We start from the raw sequence: 17,786 nt of genomic DNA, 5'->3' as shown, positions 1-17,786 counted from the left end.
TCTTAAATTGACTAAACAAAAACGTTAGCTTAAGTCCGGCCCAAATAGCTAACCATTTGGGCTAATAGCTAAATATTTTATCATGTAAGTGTCGAGTAGCATAGCTTGTAGTTTAATTTTATTAATGTGATTTTAAATTTTTTTAATGTGTCTTTTGTATGACGATTCCATAGAGAATTGTGAAACTGGAAAAGTTAATCGAAATTGTTAGAAAGTAAAATATCATCGATACGGATCATAAGCGTTAATCGTCATGTAAGGGTAGGGAATTTCTGCAAATGCTCTACGGAGTGGAACCACTGACTTTAGGACAACGCATTAAATACCGACATCTCCAGTTCAGCAACAAATTGACATATAAAAAAAATAATTAAATCCGGAGAAAGTCGAAGTCAAACAACTTATATTATATGGTAAAAGGACAAAATCGTAACATAGTTTTGTACCGAATTATCTTTGGAATTACGCAAACCATGTTATATAAATAGATTTTCGGCTGGCCCGGAACGAAGTCGTATCGTGAAAATATGCATTCTCGTTTCACAGGAATAGTTAATTATTATATATCTGAATTTAATTTGTTAGAATATAATATGTATTAAAAAGTTTGCTTGACATTCAACGTGTCTATTTTATAATTCGGACAATTTTAGTAAAGTTTTGAAGTTTTAAACTTTTTTATCGTTTATCGTTAACAATAAGAAAACTACCTCATTTCTTAAATGTTTTAATCATGAATTTTGTACTAACAATTTTTTTTAAATACTACAATAATTTACATTAATAACGCAGTTACTAATTATTATGATGTCTTAATATTTTAATAAATGCACGTATGTACAAAGTTGACGCATTAATTTTAATAAATTTAAAATTGATAATATTCTTAGTGGTGGTGAGACGGATAGTTCGAGTCCGTACGCGCAGATACCGTTAATCTGCACGTGCTTAACTTTGCTTAATGTGCATCAATGCTTAACTTGAACGTGTAACAGCTATATTCCGGTTTGGAGGGTGGGGTAGCCGTTATACAGCTATAATTCAGACGTCGACCTCATTGGCAGCAGAATAGTGAAGAGCTCTGCTTAAATACCAAACAGGCGTGATGTAGTACAACAAATCGATAAACGTATAGGGTATAAGAAAATCCTTGTTTGTTTATTTGTTACGGTTTCACGTAGTCGCATGTGACTTGTAGTTACGTAGAAATAAGTTATAAACCCGGTTAGAAAGCACGCGGTCAATTGATTAATAAGATATTTTAAGTTTTTAGTTCTAGCCTAAGTATTTTAACAGCGTTTTGAGGCGTCCTCCTGTTAACTGTGTGAGGTTATCGACCCAAAGTTTTTTTAGCAGTACACTAAGGGATTAACATTATTTGTATGTTCAAAGCAACCCGAAGTTGTTGGCCGGATTACGTTTGTATTATGATAGTAATCGCTACAATACCATTTTAAATTCGCGAGCGTTTCTTTTACACGTAGTTTATGATTTTAACTTAGCATCACTTCACGTATTTCAATTAATTATACTACTTATATATACTTACTACTACTATATATACTATACATAATATATATTTATGTGTGTATATGATGCGGCCGCAATGCGACCTTACGTCAAATATGCGATGGTAATTTACCATTCCTACTTATACTCGTGACTCCAAAGATGAAAAATCTCGATAAATTTTATTCTCTATTAAAATGTAAAATATGGACAATAGAAATTTTAAATTTAAGTTTTAGTAGTAAATTTGTTTTTCAGCTTCGACAATTAATGAACATATTGATGAAATATGTCGTTGTTGTTTACTTTGATAATGAAGGAAATCGTTTTAGACTCAAAATCTAATTACTAAATGGATCTACATGCAAAAAAAACTAATCTACTATTATTATTTATGAGCATGATGGTTGAATATTTTCGAACAGTTTTCTATTTTGGTCAAACTGCAACCTTTTTTTTAACATTGGGGAATCCGTATACGGATACCCGGTCGAGAAAAATAAAATAAAACTGCAACCTGCAAAAACTGAAATAAAATGGAAAAATATATATACGAACATGGTGTCGCGGGTAAGTTCTGTCCCATCCGAGGGTCGCACGCGGGTTGTTGAGGGTAGGTTCTATGTCGGTTCAACTCTGACTGGCCCCACCTTCCGCCATTATATTAACGTAGTAGTAGTATAAAGTAGTAGTTAGTATATTAACAATAATACTAACAATCGTGTGTTCAATTAAATTATGTTTTAAGCAAATAAATTGGTTGTGTAATGTTTAAATCAATTTTAACTTTATTAATATTTCACCAATCCTCACGTAAGCATAATGTGTGCGGGGAACTTAAATTTAGTATCGAGTATATATCAACACAAAAGTCTACTAAAAAGTATGTCAATTATATAAAAAAGTAAAAAAAAAAACATTTTAATAATATGAATATAAAAACAGGAACGCTACCTCGCGCTGTCTTACAAAAATGTTAACGGTTTCTCCCGGTTATTGAATTGTGGATTATTTATTTAAAGAGAATTTGTGGGTATAAAAAGTTTTTACGAGCGGTTACTTAATGTCTTGTGTTCACGTTATTTTATAATTATTTTTAACTAATGATATGGTGTAGAATGTAACATTGTCTTAAGCATCACTTTTCTTTTAATGAAATACGCCATATTTGTTTTGGGCCTAATAATGAATACTTTTAGTTCCGAATTTGGCATTGGATCACATTAAAGCATTTTTACGTAAATTGTAAACCTATTGAAATTGATTGAATTGAATTTGTTTTAAATTTTTAATAGCATGCCCTGAAATAAAATTTATTTAATTTCTTTTAAATTTGTTTTTAATACTTATATTCTGACGAGGTATGACTTTCTCAGCATACTATTATAGTTTTAAAATTAATTTCGTAAACTATTCTTAAGTTTTAGGAAGTATGAAGTATGATTTGGAAAGAAAATTTCAACGAAAAGTTAGTATGTACTGTATAATAACTTTTTTCTCGTGTCTTAATGGATTTAATGAAATTATTGAAAAGTTTACCAGCACTTGCAATGTCTTAAATGGGACCAAAATTTTAAAAATGTCATCGCTACTTTGTTTTTAAATTTAAGCACTGGCAACAAATGTTCAATAAATTAGAATCTATCATGAATATAACTTGGCATCCCATTTGGGGCTCGGGTGAGTTGCCAAATACTGATGATTTTTAATTACATTCCGTTTTTAATTTCCGCTGTAGCAGTTAATTTAACAGCTTTTTTTAAATGTTAATAGTGTTTTAGAAATAATATTAGACGTTTTTTTATGTTAATATGTAGTGGGTTAAAAAGTTTTCAGCGATCTCATCGCCTGTACGTCGAGTTAATAATTTCAATTTTTGTTTGTGTTTATTTTAACACTAATGCAATTAATTAAATAAAAAGAATACACGAGAAAATGCAGCGCGTGATTTTTATTTTATCACTAAACACCCACATGCACTACTAATAAGTCGTTTACTTTCAAAAAACCGTTATTTTAATCCAAATGAATTTTGAACTTTATGTAATAACACATTGCGTTTTATATTGAGTCAAATGTACTTAATATGATTTCGTATAGATTTTACTGCATGCATACTGATGTTGTGTGAATGACAGATTTTAATGTTTGTATTTAAATTATATGTATTGTTTTATTCAATAAAATTTTGTAAATGGCGTATTATGGTTTCATTTTGGTCCAGTCTTGATCACAAAAGCACGGCGTTAATTCAGCGACGAAATAATACTAATGGCCTCTTCTTAAAGGAAAGGTTGGAGCCGGTTTCTGGCTACCACGTCCCGGAAGTTTTGTTTATCTCCAAGAGTCGGTACTTTTGTTAAAATTTCTTAGTATTCGGAGTTTGATGCAATGGTCACGACTAAGTTATGTTACGGTCCTAAAGACACAGGCTACTGAGTTTCTCGCCGGATCTTTTCAATAGGTCTTAGGTAATAGGTTTGCGGTAGGCAGCGGTTTGGCTCTGCCCCTGGCATTGCTGAAGTCCATGGGCGACAGTAACCACTCACCATCAGGTGGGCCGTATGCTTGTCTGCCTACAAGGGCAATAAGAAAAAATAGCGTAGAAAAATAGGTAGATTCAGCGAAGTATTGCTCTTGTTAGGATTAGTTTTAGCAAATTCTCTCAGGTTGAGCTAGTAAACTCATTTACCCGTCCGGGCGTATCGGAATAGCGTCCTAGCCTAACAGCGAATAGGTAAAAATATATAGGCCAAAATCAACTTATAAAGTTACTAAGTCGTCTTTAGCAAGCTTAATGCTCCGTATCTACGTCGAAGTATTGTAATAATTATTAAACTGTTTTACCTAAAAGTTGACAACTTGTGAGTTCCCTTCGCTTTGTTTGTCAAGATACGACTTAGGAAAAAAGAATAATAACAAAACCGTGGGCAATATGCGTAAAGTAAACAACGCAGTTTTTTAGCACTGGACTTCATTGCCAAGTGTCTCAGCACGATAGCTTCAACCTTCAATGCTTTAGATGCTAATTACTACTTACCGATTACGTCATTAGTGACAATTTTTTCATATTTATATTATTTAGAACAGATTTAGAGAATCGTGCAACATGATTTTTGAGTTTTCTATAGTTGTTTTTTAATAGTGTACATGTTGACTGTCAACAAAAGTATTTGCTGTAAGGAAGAAGTCGTGACCTCCAAGTTGAGACGCCCGGTCCATTCGTATCAAGCGATGCGACTCATTTTTTAATTGAAATACGTACTTAAAAAATGTCCACGAATGACTTCCACAGTGAAGGAATAACATCGTGTAGTAAAAAACAGATCCGCAATTTTAGTAATTTGCGTAATTACCGGTGGTAAGGCGTCTTGTGAGCCCCCATGGGTAGGTAGGTACCATCGCCCGGCCTATTTTTGTCGTGAACCCGTAATACGTTTTGCTTTTTAGTGTGGGACAGCCATTGTATTGTAAAACTGCGACATACATATAATTCATGTCTCAAGGTGAATTGCGGCATTTTCGTTGTTGATGTCTCCAATAGGCTCCGGTAACCATTTATCCTTCATCCAATTCCTCATTGTTCATGGTGACCTTGAGCAGTTAAACATTGTATTCGGACTTGATAAGAGCGCTAATTTGAAGCTTTCAAATGATTTACTTACTGGTGGTGATTTACTTACTGTTATAGTTACTGGTGGTAGGACCTCTTGTGAGTCCGGACGGGTAGGTACCACCGCCTTGCCTATTTCTGCCGTGAAGCGGTAATGCGTTTCGGAAGGGAGGGGCAGCCGTTGTAACTATATTGAGACCTTAGAACTTATATCTCAAGGTAGGTGGCGCATTTACGTTGTAGATGTCTATGGGCTCCAGTAACCACTTAACATCAGGTGGGCTGTGAGCTCGTCCACCCATCTAACCAATAAATAAAAATTTTAACAATTTATTTGAAACGCTTCTATCCCTTTGTGATGCCCATGCAATCATTAGTTAATTTTCAATGTTGGACCAGTACATTATTATTTACATATTGGTTTATTGTACCTGCAAGTGATCATGTGTTTTGATTTCAAGAGTAAAATAATTAATATACCAATTTAAATTGCTTTGTCGTCATAAAGCTGATTGAGAAATGATGATTATACGTCTTTAATCATCATTTTTCTGTCTAATTCTGATAAAATGAATAGGCGGACTAGGATTTTTACTAGTGTTTCAAACTGTAGTAGATATTTCTTTACTTGTACTTAACTTTTTTTTTTGGGCAGGAGGAAATCGCCGTCCTCTCACCCTCCTCTGGGTATGGTGGGGGGGAGGGGTTATGTCGGAGTCGAACCGACTAAAATTTCCTGTCGCTCAACAACCCACGTCCGAGCCTCGCGTGAGACAACTCATGAAAAGGCAAAGGGGGGAGAGTGAAGAGCTTAGTGCGGAGCACATCTCTCCTATCACCCTCCCCCTCGGGACACGAGGCCAGCGGGCGTCGACGGCACGACCACCAGCCCTCTCGGTCGGCAGGCTGTCCGAAGCCCGCCTAGATGGCGCCGGTTAGAATGGGTTATCCTACGAAATACCCCGCTAGGTCAGGACCAGCGTGGGTCGAGGATAGCCGGCCTTCCATCACCCGGAACTTGTACTTACCTAACATATTTTTTAATGTAATTAAGAATATTCATAACGACACTGTATTTAACAAAGTGAACCGGAGGAGCAGGAATACATAAAAACAACTGAAACAACCAATTTTCACAATATATAATATATTTAAAGGGTTTCCACCCTAGATTGCTCTGAGCACAATATCACTGACTTCTCTACGAGTAGCTTAACAGCCAACCAAATAACAAAACTAATAAATATTATACCAACATCACAGTTACAACGATACTATAGTTTATGATTCCGTATTGCTATTCATTGTATGAAATATAAATTAGATTTTACATGTACACACGTAGCTCAGCTGCAAAACAAAGCAATTTATTTATTTTAAAGCAAAACTCATTGGTGCAAAACAGCACGTTCCGTATCGATTATTAAAAAACACAATTGTGAATCTCATCTTTGTTTTCAATTTTTTACATAAATAAGAAGATTCACAATATAAAAAAATACAAATATTGTTCGGAATAAAGTAAACATCTTCTTAAATTATAGGATCTAATTTCATATCTTTTTGTTTCAATAAATATTATGTTTGTGTTTATCTAAGCGGACATATACATTATGAATTTAGCGTGTTTAAATGTTTGTTACACAACTGTTTATTACAAACTACTCTTTACCCCGGAAAATGGCAGCGTGTTTCATTCTTTCTTAATTAAGATTTTAACGGAGATGAAATAGCGGCTCTACAACAATTAAAAAGTGTGGGAAATTAAAATGTAGTATTTTTACTGGACAAAATATCTATTATTTTACAGCAGATTTTGGTTGACAACGACGATATTATTGTATTTTTTTTATATAAATACAAATGAATACATCAAAACACAAAATTATACAAAAGTAAAAAAAAACCTATTAAACCCAAATATTATGTCAATTCAAAAGAAATTAGAGTTTGTATTCCGGTGACGATTAAGAACGATAAATAATTTAAATATAAATACGCATACGTTTTGCTTTTGAGTTTATTTTATAGTTTAAGTATTTACTTGATTGAAATAAAAAAAATATTGACAAAACGTTTATTTGTAACCTTTTTTGTACTCGTAATACTGAAAGAACAAAGCTAATGCTCCTAGTTCCTTGTCGGTAATGATTGCAATACGAATCTTAAAATCTAAAGATTTAAACTAATCTAAAATAGTTAATACAATAATATACATATTAGGTAATACTAACAAATTATTATAATATTATGAAACGAAGAACCAGCGAATATCGCATTTACAATAGTCGAAGACTAAGTTGTTTTAACGAAAATGATGATTTAATCTCGTGTTCTTTTTTTCATCATAATATGATATGAGTTCTTAAAAAAACTTTATGTTATTATTACACATTGTACTTAGCAGTTATCTTAAAATTACGGAAATGCCTCGCTCTACTCGACATCACTCTCACTATTTCTAGGATATTCAATAACACTAAAATATAATTAGTTATGTTACTTGTATTTAATCTGCAATAACCAAGTTTCGCAGACTTTGTTCTTATTTATAAATAAGTAAATAAATGTTATTCATTAATCTGATGAGTGCTTTTCATCTAAGAACCCTCATAAAATGCGTCTAATTATAATGGGGCGTAACTTTCTACACTATTAAAGTTTTGTCAATTCTACAGTTAGCTTTTGTACTACATCTATTTCTGAAGCCCATTCTAGTCACCTGACGTTACAACTCATACAAATTTGTCGTCGACAACAATTAATTTATGTCTATGAATTATCATATATCTTGGAAGAAACGTAACAATACTTTAAAACTTATTCGAGGATTGTTTTCTAATATAACATTGCTAAATCTATGGATATTGCGTGTAACGGTATGTCAGTGTGGTCCGAACCGCTCCAAATGGCACACATAATGATCACACATAAATTGAGTTTTTATATGTGATCCTGTATGAGTTATCACTGATGATTACTCACTAAATTCCCGATGTCGATCAAGGAAGCGTTGTTTCATTTAACATTGTAAAGTGCGTGCCGTTGACAATTGGATTGTGTGTTCCTGAGAACTTCTGGATGATGCTCTGCAGTGACGTCCATGTGCCGACGATTAGACCCAAAACCCCGAACAACACCACGATGATGTTCTTGATGATCATACGAATGCGTTCAGAGCGTGAAACATAGTACCAATACGTGCAGCTTTGTATGAAGGCAGGGAATGCTAGCCCGAGAGCAGACAGACACAGAGCACCGAACAGGGAAATGAACAGATCCAATTCCGGAACCGCCGCAGCTAAGCCGACTGTAATCAATAAGAATTATCGAATTACTACTGGTGGTAGGACCTCTCGTGAGTCCGTGCGGGTAGGTACCACCAACTTGCCTATTTCTGCCGTGAAGCAGTAATGCGTTTCGGTTTGAAGGGCGGGGTAGCCGTTGTAACTTGAGACCTTAGAACCTATATCTCAAAATGAATGGCGCATTTACGTTGTAGATTTCTATGGGCTCCAGTAACCATTTATGGGTGTGCTCGTTCACCCATCTAACCAATAAAATAAAATATAATAATTTTCGACATCAAATAATCGTTTCTGTTTCTTTATTAACGAGAATACACCATTTTTATGTTTCATCTGATTTGTATGACTGACAACGTAACATCGGCTGCTACATTAAGAATTTTGTTTGTATGTAACCAAAATACATATTCAATACAAACACTACTAAAACGAATTCCAGGTAATAATTCAAATCAAGATTGTGTAGTTCGCGGAAGCGTGACGCAATAAAGTTTAATGAAAGTCTTGTACCATTGTATAGGTATTAAGCGATTTCTAAAGCGAATTTATTCTAAAGGAAAATGTAACTGTTTCAACTGTGTGCCATTGAATTAAATGAACCATATAAAGGCAGGACAATACCAACACCAATAGCTCAATGCTTAAGACGTTTCACAAAATATTGTTTCTAAACAGGGTAGGGTTAGGTCTACGAATAACTTATTCGCAGGGTCAAGTACGACATTACGTGGAATATTTAAATCAATTATTTTCCTATACTCATGCTTGTGGTCAGAATACTTACAAGTGATAAGTACGATGATAGTCCTGACAATATATTCCCATACGACACGGAACTTGCTGTTCAGTAGTCGCACACCGATGTATTCGTTCCAGAGGATGTCAATGGCGACGTAGCAAGCCAGTCCGTGAGTTATGAAGATTGCGAATGCGAGGAGACACTGTACGACACTTGCAAGACTGCAAACAATAAGCAGATGTAGTTTTTTCTTAACGTTTCACGCATTGACAAATACATTGACGGTGATTTCTAAAAGACAAAGTAAAAAATAATAGAAAATCTGTCTCGAATCTGCGACTTTGAGCACGAAGGGCGAGTATAATAGCACCAAGGAATGATTCTATTTTAATTTAGACTACAATTTTTTTCATAACAAATATATAATAAACATCACTAGCCCTGTTAGACGATAATGATATGATAAAACAATTTCTCGTCAATCTCATTAATTCAGCGTTTGTAAGCAGGTTTTTTTTCCCTGCCTAAGCTATTGAGCCTATTTCAAGCCTTGAGTCTATTTCAGCGTAACCGGCCAAGTAGGTGAGCTCACGGAACTGAAACTGGGAGTGTTGCTAACACTGGCCCTAGCAAGAGCAGTGCTTCGCAGAATCTACCACAGGATCGGAAACGCGACCCACTGAGAAAATCCGGCGAGAAACTCAGTGGGTTGTGTCTATGGGTTAATTTACTCGTCGAGGCCTTCGTTATAAGCGACGGGTTCGACGAGGACGATGGCTGGTGCTTGAAGTACCTAAAAGCATCTATGCTGAACATCGAGAGACACCCAAATAGCGCAAAAAATCTAGCTATAATTTCCAGACAACAATTTGAATGGTGCAGACAGATGATTACTATTTAAAATTATCTTTTAGGATATATCAGGGAATTAATATTCCGTAGCTTCAGCTTTCTGTGAAATTATCGAGAAATGTGAGAATTGTTGTTTTACTATACGTATTTTTTTTTATTATTACAATAACGATACATTATCCATTCAAATGTAACTAAGACTTTTTATATAGGAGTGATGGTGCCAATATTTGGATTGTGACAACTTTTGTTACATTTTAAAAGTCGACTAAGTCGTGAGTTTGTCTTGTCCCTCAAGTTAAAGAATAGGTTTTTTTTTCCAAATCACACATTTGGAAGTTGGTTGAGGAAAATAATTTAAGTTCGTAACCTGATTTTATAAGCGAGCATTTGTGTGTCTTGGGAAAAAAAATCTAGTTTGAAGCAGTTAGTCTGAGTTGAAACTAGTTTAAAGTAGAACATGTTTTAAGAAACAGAAAACATCTTTACTTTTTGGAGTTTTGAAACCAGTTCGACATTGACTTCTTTAATGTAATAAAATTCGTTGTAGCTCTTACATGTAATACTTAATAATAAATGACAAAAAAAAGCGTACGTTTCTGTTTCAGATGGTAGGTTCAATGTGATGCTGCCCATGGACTCCTCCCCGTAACGCAAATATCCAAACAATCCCATACCGACGTACAGTATGATGATACTAATCATGGCTCGATTCAAGACTCCGAACTTGCCGACGAATGACTTCGGCGTTTTCATTTCGTTCTCCAACGGTAGAATCTGTTAAATAAAAAGTTACATAGATACATATTTGTTTAATAAATTCACTATTTAACAAATTTTTTAGCATTCGAAAATCCACATCAGATATACAAAAAAAAGATTAAAAATACCTAGCGCTACTTTAAATATATTGGTCTATAGAAGAATGGTTTTAGCTTTTTCTCCCCTATCTAATCATTGGTAGTAATTGAGGCTATTCCAACTCCGCGCGTATAGCTAGCTAGGTGAGTACACGGGGCTCGACCAGAAAGAATTTGCTAACACTAAAAACGTAGTAAGAGCAGATTTTCGCCGAATATACCACCGGATCAGAATCGTGACCGTCTGAGAAGATCCGGCGAGAAACTCAGTGGGTTGTGTCCAACTTGACGAGTTCAACGAGAGCTGTGACCGGTGCTTGGAAAGTCTAAACGCACCGAGAGTGGATCTGGATGATCCGATCTGGATGATGAGGTTCTGATTATCAAACGTCGCAAGTACTTACTTGCTAGTTTTGTTTAGCACTGAATACTTTTGTTAATAAATATTTGTTGGTGCAACTTATTAAATAAATAAATAAATAAATAATTAGAAACGAATCTAATAAAAGGTTTATACAAAATTTTTGTAGTTGGTAATATAATCTTGATAAATAAGTCAAGGTTTTGTACAATATAAGCTTATAAGCTACTGTCGTTCTGCATGTGTGATTGATTCCGAGTTTTATTGTAGATTTTCAAGAAATTCAGATAGTGTAGTTTTAATAGTCATACATTGTTCCGTTTTTATCAGTATAGAACAATGTACTAGTCAGTCTCCAATTTATTTTACATTGTTCCCGTTATCGGATCAAAGGAATTTACTAATTTAAAAATATGAATACATTTAAGCGATAGTGTAAACAGTTTTCGTACTGTAATATCGGATTTCTTGTCGTAAAAAAACTTTTATTAATACTTTCAATCAATACAGTTTCATTGATATATTTAGATACATGTTACATGTGTATATTGTAATAATAAATTGCGGGAAACATCGTTTTTTTATTAATATAATTAGTTATCAAGCTTTGTTTTTCATGAATAATTGATTTAGATCGACGTTGTGTAGAAATGTGGGGTGGTTCACAATAGATGTTTTTTGTTTGAGATCGAGATTTTCCACTGTTTTAAGCTTTTCTGAAACTCCCAGGTAAATAGTGTTTGCAGTTTCAATAGAAACATAAAAATTCGAAAAATAACCAAGGTAAAGGATGCTCTACACTTTTGTCAAAGTCTCAAATGGAGATGGGCTGGCCAGTTGGGAGATACGATGACTATCCATGGATAATGAACACCACAAAATGGAAAGGATCGCAGGGCGTGGGAAAAACATTGTATCCAAAACAGGAAGAGACTGGATGACCACTGCTAAAGATAAGAAAAAATGGAATTTTTTAGAGGAGGTTTTACCTTAAGGGGTCTACATTAGAAGGAGATTAAATTGTATGAGTAGTCGACTTATTATGGTTACTTAGTAATATAATTATTAAATACTAAATTAATTCGTCGTCGTGGCCTAAGGGATAAGACGTCCGGTGCATTCGTGTTGAGCGATGCAACGGTGTTCGAATCCGAGGCGGGGTACCAATTTTTCTAATGAATTACGTACTCAACAAATGTTCACGATTGACTTCCACGGTGAAGGAATAACATCGTGTAATAAAAGTGAAACCCGCAAAATTATAATTTGCGTAATTACTGGTTTGTAGGACCTCTTGTGAGTCCGCGCGGGTAGGTACCACCGCCCTGCCTATTTCTGCCGTGAAGCAGTAATGCGTTTCGGTTTGAAGGGTGGGGCAGCCGTTGTAACTATACTGAGATCTTAGAACTTATATCTCAAGGTGGGTGGCGCATTTACGTTATAGGTGTCTATGGGCTCCAGTAACCACTTAACACCAGTTGGGCTGTGAGCTCGTCCACCCACATAAGCAATAAAAAAAAATTAAGCTCTATATAATTATTGTGAAATCAAATACAGCTATCTTATTATTATTAGTTTCAATAGTGAAAGCACTGTCAAGCTGCGAAAAGTAACCAATAAAAAAAAATACAAAAATAAATAAACTCACCACTCCAATGGCTTCCAGAGCGAATAGAACGGTGCCGAAGAACAGGGGGAAGTCAGCGAGCCGACCAACAGGTTCTTTACCTTCTAAAGTCGGTGTCTCTCTGAATATGTAGTACAAGATGATACCGAATCCAACAATAGTCACCACATTGGCTACAGCAGAGAACGGAGCGAGATATTTCAGGTCTCGTACCCAATTGATCAATATCAAGGGTAGCAGGATACACAACATCACTTGGAAGACGGTGATTTCCACGTTGAACCGCTTCACCAAGACGAAATGGATGTTCTCAGAAACGAAAACAACGTAGACGCAACACGTGCCTATCTGGTAGATCAGCAGAAATACGTTCACGATGAGCCTGTTGAAGAAATACGAATTAGTTGAGTTAAGTTTATAGAATTTGTAAATTTTTGTGTGGTCCTAATAAATACCGCAGCCATCAGTCATATACAGTATTACTGTGATAGTGCATGGTGTTGAGTAGTTTACGACACGGTCGCCATTTTGCGCGATTGTGGTGGTTATTAGAGTTAGAAGTTAAGATGCTCGTATTACATAAGAGTCAATAAGTGTACTTTACTTTTTTTCCCTACCTATGCTGATAATCTTGAGAGGCTATATCAGCTTTATCTAACGTGTAGATGAGCCTTGGGGGCTCAAACCGGAGGTATTGCTAACATTGGCCCGCTTCGCAGAATCTACCACCGGATCCGAAACGCGACCCACTGAGAAGATCTAGCGAGAACTCAGTGGGCTGTGTCTATGGGTTAATTTAAGATAATAACCTGTGCTTGAGGTATCTAAAAGCACCGTTAGTAGATTGGGAGGATCAGTAATGACATGTTTACGGCGATTATAAAATTGAGACTTAGAACTCATGTCTGAAAATTTGGTGGCAGCACATCCGTAGTTAATTTCTACGGGCTTCGACAACGACTTAAGATAGTCGACTCGTCCATACATTTCGCTATAAAAATATTCGAAAACACGTGCTCAGAAAATGTCTTCGAACCGGTACGAATTCTTAAACACAGACTTTGTAAAGGTGATTCTGTAAACATCCTGGTAGGTTCCATCAAACGTGACTACACTCCAAAGATTTATATTTTAAATACTCTCTTGATAATAAAAACGTGCTGTGACATTGGTCGTTTTGTTTACTTTAAATCTTTTGTTGTAGATTTTTGTCAGACCCATATTTTTAAAATTGTAATGCTCCGATTCAATGAATGAACAATTCATTTACAATATAATACAATACGATTTTTCGACATGATAGCGTCTGATAAATCGATCAACACCGACTACACGCACGAAAAAGTGTCACGTTCCGTCTGAGCCTGAGCGTGCAAGCGAGAGCGCGGAACAAGCGATAGAGAGGCACGATCGGCCCAAGTGCTAATTTATCGAAAAGATTGTAATTTTTAATTAACTCCTTTTTAATACGTTTTTATTAGCTTCAAACGTATGTATGTTAGTATGTAACGGAACCGTTGGACATGATTTTGACCCGCTTCAAAAAGTCCGATTAACTTGCAATTTGGTATACTTATTAAGGACTGATGACATGTCAATATTTTACACAAAAATTGAATAAAAAATAATTGAAAAAATTGAATAGTTATATTTTATGAACAGATATTATGAGTAGAAGGGTTATTTTGACAATATCCTGATAAGCATTTTCTATTTTTTAGTTGGATTTTCTATAAAAGCGTATTTTTTTGTTTTTTTTTTAAATTATTATTATACAAAATAATGATAATTGAATTCAATTCATAAAAGTATGCGATTTTTTATTAATTTTCAATATTTCTTTATGACGTTATCACCTAAAACTATCGTCCGTAAACCGACTTTACAGACAACCAATTTTTTTACTAAACAAACTATGTAGCAATGGACAATCGTAATATCGAATGGTAATCTAATAACTCTTTATGTTTTACTGGTTTTCACTCAGTAATAGATTTGGAACATGGTCATTGGCACTTTAAGGTTTAAGTTCACTTATAAATGAGTTCGTAACTGGAAAAGTTCTTTTTATCGTCGTGGCCTAAAGGATAAGATGTCCGGTGCATTCGTATCTAGCGGCACCGGTGCTCGAATTCCGCAGGCGGGAACCAATTTTTCGAATGAAATACGTACTCAACAAATGCTCACGATTGATTTCGACGGTGAAGGAATAACACCGTGTAATAAAAATCAAAACCCGCAAAATTATAATTTGCGTAATTACTAGTGGTAGGACCTCTTGTGAGTCCGCACGGGTAGGTTACCCACCACCTCGCCTGTTTCTGCCCTGAAGCAGTAATGCGTTTTGGTTTGAAGGGCGGGGCAGCCGTTGTAACTATACTTGAGGCCTTAGAACTGTCTATGGGCTCCAGTAACCATTTAACACCAGGTGGGCTGTGAGATCGTCCACCCAACTAAGCAATAAAAAAAACACAAAAAGGAGTCAAATCTCCTACTCAAGCATATGTCGGAGGAGATAGCCTCCCCCCTACTCTAGGGAGCGTCGTTCATTCTAAGCGCTGTCGGGAATACCCCGCGCCTCACGACTGCCGCGTAAAGTGGGTGAGTCAACAGCGCACCCCAGGGAACACGGAACTGCGTGGAAATCTCGGCCGCCCCCGTCCCCTCAACCGCAACCGGTCTCCGGGGCCTCCCAGTAGAGCCTAACGGCAAATACTTTCATGAGTAGAAACGGACTCCTCTGAAAGATATACCTTGGCGGTCCTATATATACTAATGCAATAGGTAAATCTCAATATCGCGATTCAGAAAAATCATTTCAATGTTACTTATATTAAAAGAATATTGCATGAATTGATTAAAATGTCATTAGAAACAAAAAGATACTAATCTTTGTTATGGTCGGGAAATCTTAATCGAGAAAAATTGTCTCCGTTTTGGAAAATCGTGGAAAATTGATAGGTTTTCCTTAACAACGCCCTCCGTGGTCACTCCCAACACTAAAGTTTTGATTTTTACCCAAGGACTCTACGGAGATGAACTGTTTCAAATAAGGCCATTAGAATATTAAAATAATTTGGGTTCCCTTTGCAACCAATGAAAACCACAATTCGAATCTGTTTCTGGTATACATTGGGAAAAACCACAAAAAACTAAAGCAGTAAAATATTTAAATCACAAATTATGTTCATAATAATTATTGATGTGTCTAATGTGATTCATTATTGATGATGTGTAAATGTACATTTATTTATTTATGTTCGATAATAGTTATATTAATCTAAATTAAAACACACAATATTTTGTCATAGTACAAACCAGTGTTGTATGATTTAAGTGTGTTTTCATGTTCCGACTACGAGTATATTATGCCCTCTATAATGGAATGCATTCTATTCATCCTGAGGGTTGGCTTGTTATGAGAATGTTCCCGCGAGATGGCGTCTGGGACTCTTATTGATTTGTTGTCGTACACATTGAAAATGCTGATACGTACATTCATTACATGTTTGGTTCATTCGTGTATTTAAAAGTATTTAAATACATTCACGGCAAGCACCGCAGTATCTAGTAATAAATTGTATATCGGCCCAACCCTGCTATGTAGTTAACTAAGATTGGTTAGAGTTAGCTGTTTCCACAATGTTAATGTTGTTGGATAACTGCTATAAGTCCAATGCATGATTCTAGCAACCGAACAGTGTGGAGCTCTCTGTGCTTATTGTTGTGTACTTGAAATTCAATAAAGGATTTTTTTGTAACGTATTTTTTAATTATTGTCACTATGGAAGGCAATAATACTAATAATAATGATGATGATGAAGTGAATAGCATCAGCGACGCTGATCTCCTCATTCTAAAAACGCCATGGAACCAGCCACTCCGTCATACTAGCTGACCCGGCAGACTTTATAGTGCCTCAATCGATAAATAAAAGACCTAAGCTTTTGTATAAAATAAGCTTAAAACAAACAAAATTGTTATTTTTACTTAATTCCGAGCATTTTCATATTTATCTACCTTTTAAACGTTCTCTGGACTTCCACAAATAATTCAAGACCAAAATTAGCCAAATCGGTCCAACCGTTTTCGAGTTTTAGCGAGACTAACGAACAGCAATTCATTTTTATATTTAGAGACTATATAGTATTCGTATATAGATATTATATTTTATATATTAGGTAACTTTGATGTTTATATGATATGTCAGCTATGGATTGTAAACAGTCGGAACATCAAACACGTCGCTCAAAGTGAGTGGCGGTGTTTATATCGCTTTGGCCTCTGATGATGATTGGAGTAGAGCAGTAAACAATGACTAACAGTATCACAGTTTAAACGAATATCGTTTAGTTATGAGTCTAAAATATGGAGGATTCAAAAAAGTCTTAGTATTACTCACGCAGCGTAAGGAGCGCATGCCTTGCACCAGTCCGGGCCCTCGGAGAGCGCCGCTTCTGCTGCAGCGGTGTACGTCAAGGAGGGCACCTTCCGCCTCTTGCACAGCGCATAGCAAGAATCGAGCAATATGTGGATGCAGTAAGTACACAGCACACCGATAATCACAGTGCCTATGCCGCCTACAACATATCCGGCATGGGAGAAGGCACGCGGCATTGCCAGAATACCAGTGCCTAAACTGCCTTTCAGAAGATGAAGTAGGGTCTCCGTATTCCTGTTAACAAAGAGATACAGAATCAAGTAAAAACAATAAGTTTTCTTAAATGTATATTTATGAATTAAGATCTATATATTTTTATATTAACTAGATAATTTATATTCTTTTTATGACTAGGTTTTTTAGAAATCATATTTCAAAACGAATTACATATTGATAAAATGATGAAGTATGAATAATATTTTTCGATCTTACCGACAGAATAATAAAAAATATGAACTGGTTATTTAAAGAAAAAA

General features: G+C 35.4%; 1 protein-coding gene across 1 annotated transcript in view; it reads right to left on the bottom strand.

Annotated features, from left to right (window-relative positions):
* Positions 1-6,252: 6,252 nt before the first annotated feature.
* LOC114249201 (proton-coupled amino acid transporter-like protein acs) overlaps positions 6,253-17,786 on the bottom strand; it is a 63,037-nt gene continuing 51,503 nt past the window's right edge. Inside the window, exons 4-8 of the mRNA XM_028182667.2 lie at positions 17,272-17,544; positions 12,891-13,251; positions 10,617-10,798; positions 9,215-9,390; positions 6,253-8,432 (exon numbers count right to left, since the gene is read on the bottom strand). Of these exons, the coding sequence (XP_028038468.2) occupies positions 8,125-8,432; positions 9,215-9,390; positions 10,617-10,798; positions 12,891-13,251; positions 17,272-17,544 (1,300 nt within the window). The 3' untranslated portion in view covers positions 6,253-8,124. The remainder of the gene's footprint in view (positions 8,433-9,214; positions 9,391-10,616; positions 10,799-12,890; positions 13,252-17,271; positions 17,545-17,786) is intronic.

This window comes from Bombyx mandarina, chromosome 01, assembly GCF_030267445.1.
Source record: "Bombyx mandarina strain Sakado chromosome 01, ASM3026744v2".
NCBI lineage: Eukaryota > Metazoa > Arthropoda > Insecta > Lepidoptera > Bombycidae > Bombyx > Bombyx mandarina.
Note: the sequence above shows the minus strand (reverse complement) of the source record. Positions and strands in the feature narration are given on the sequence as shown.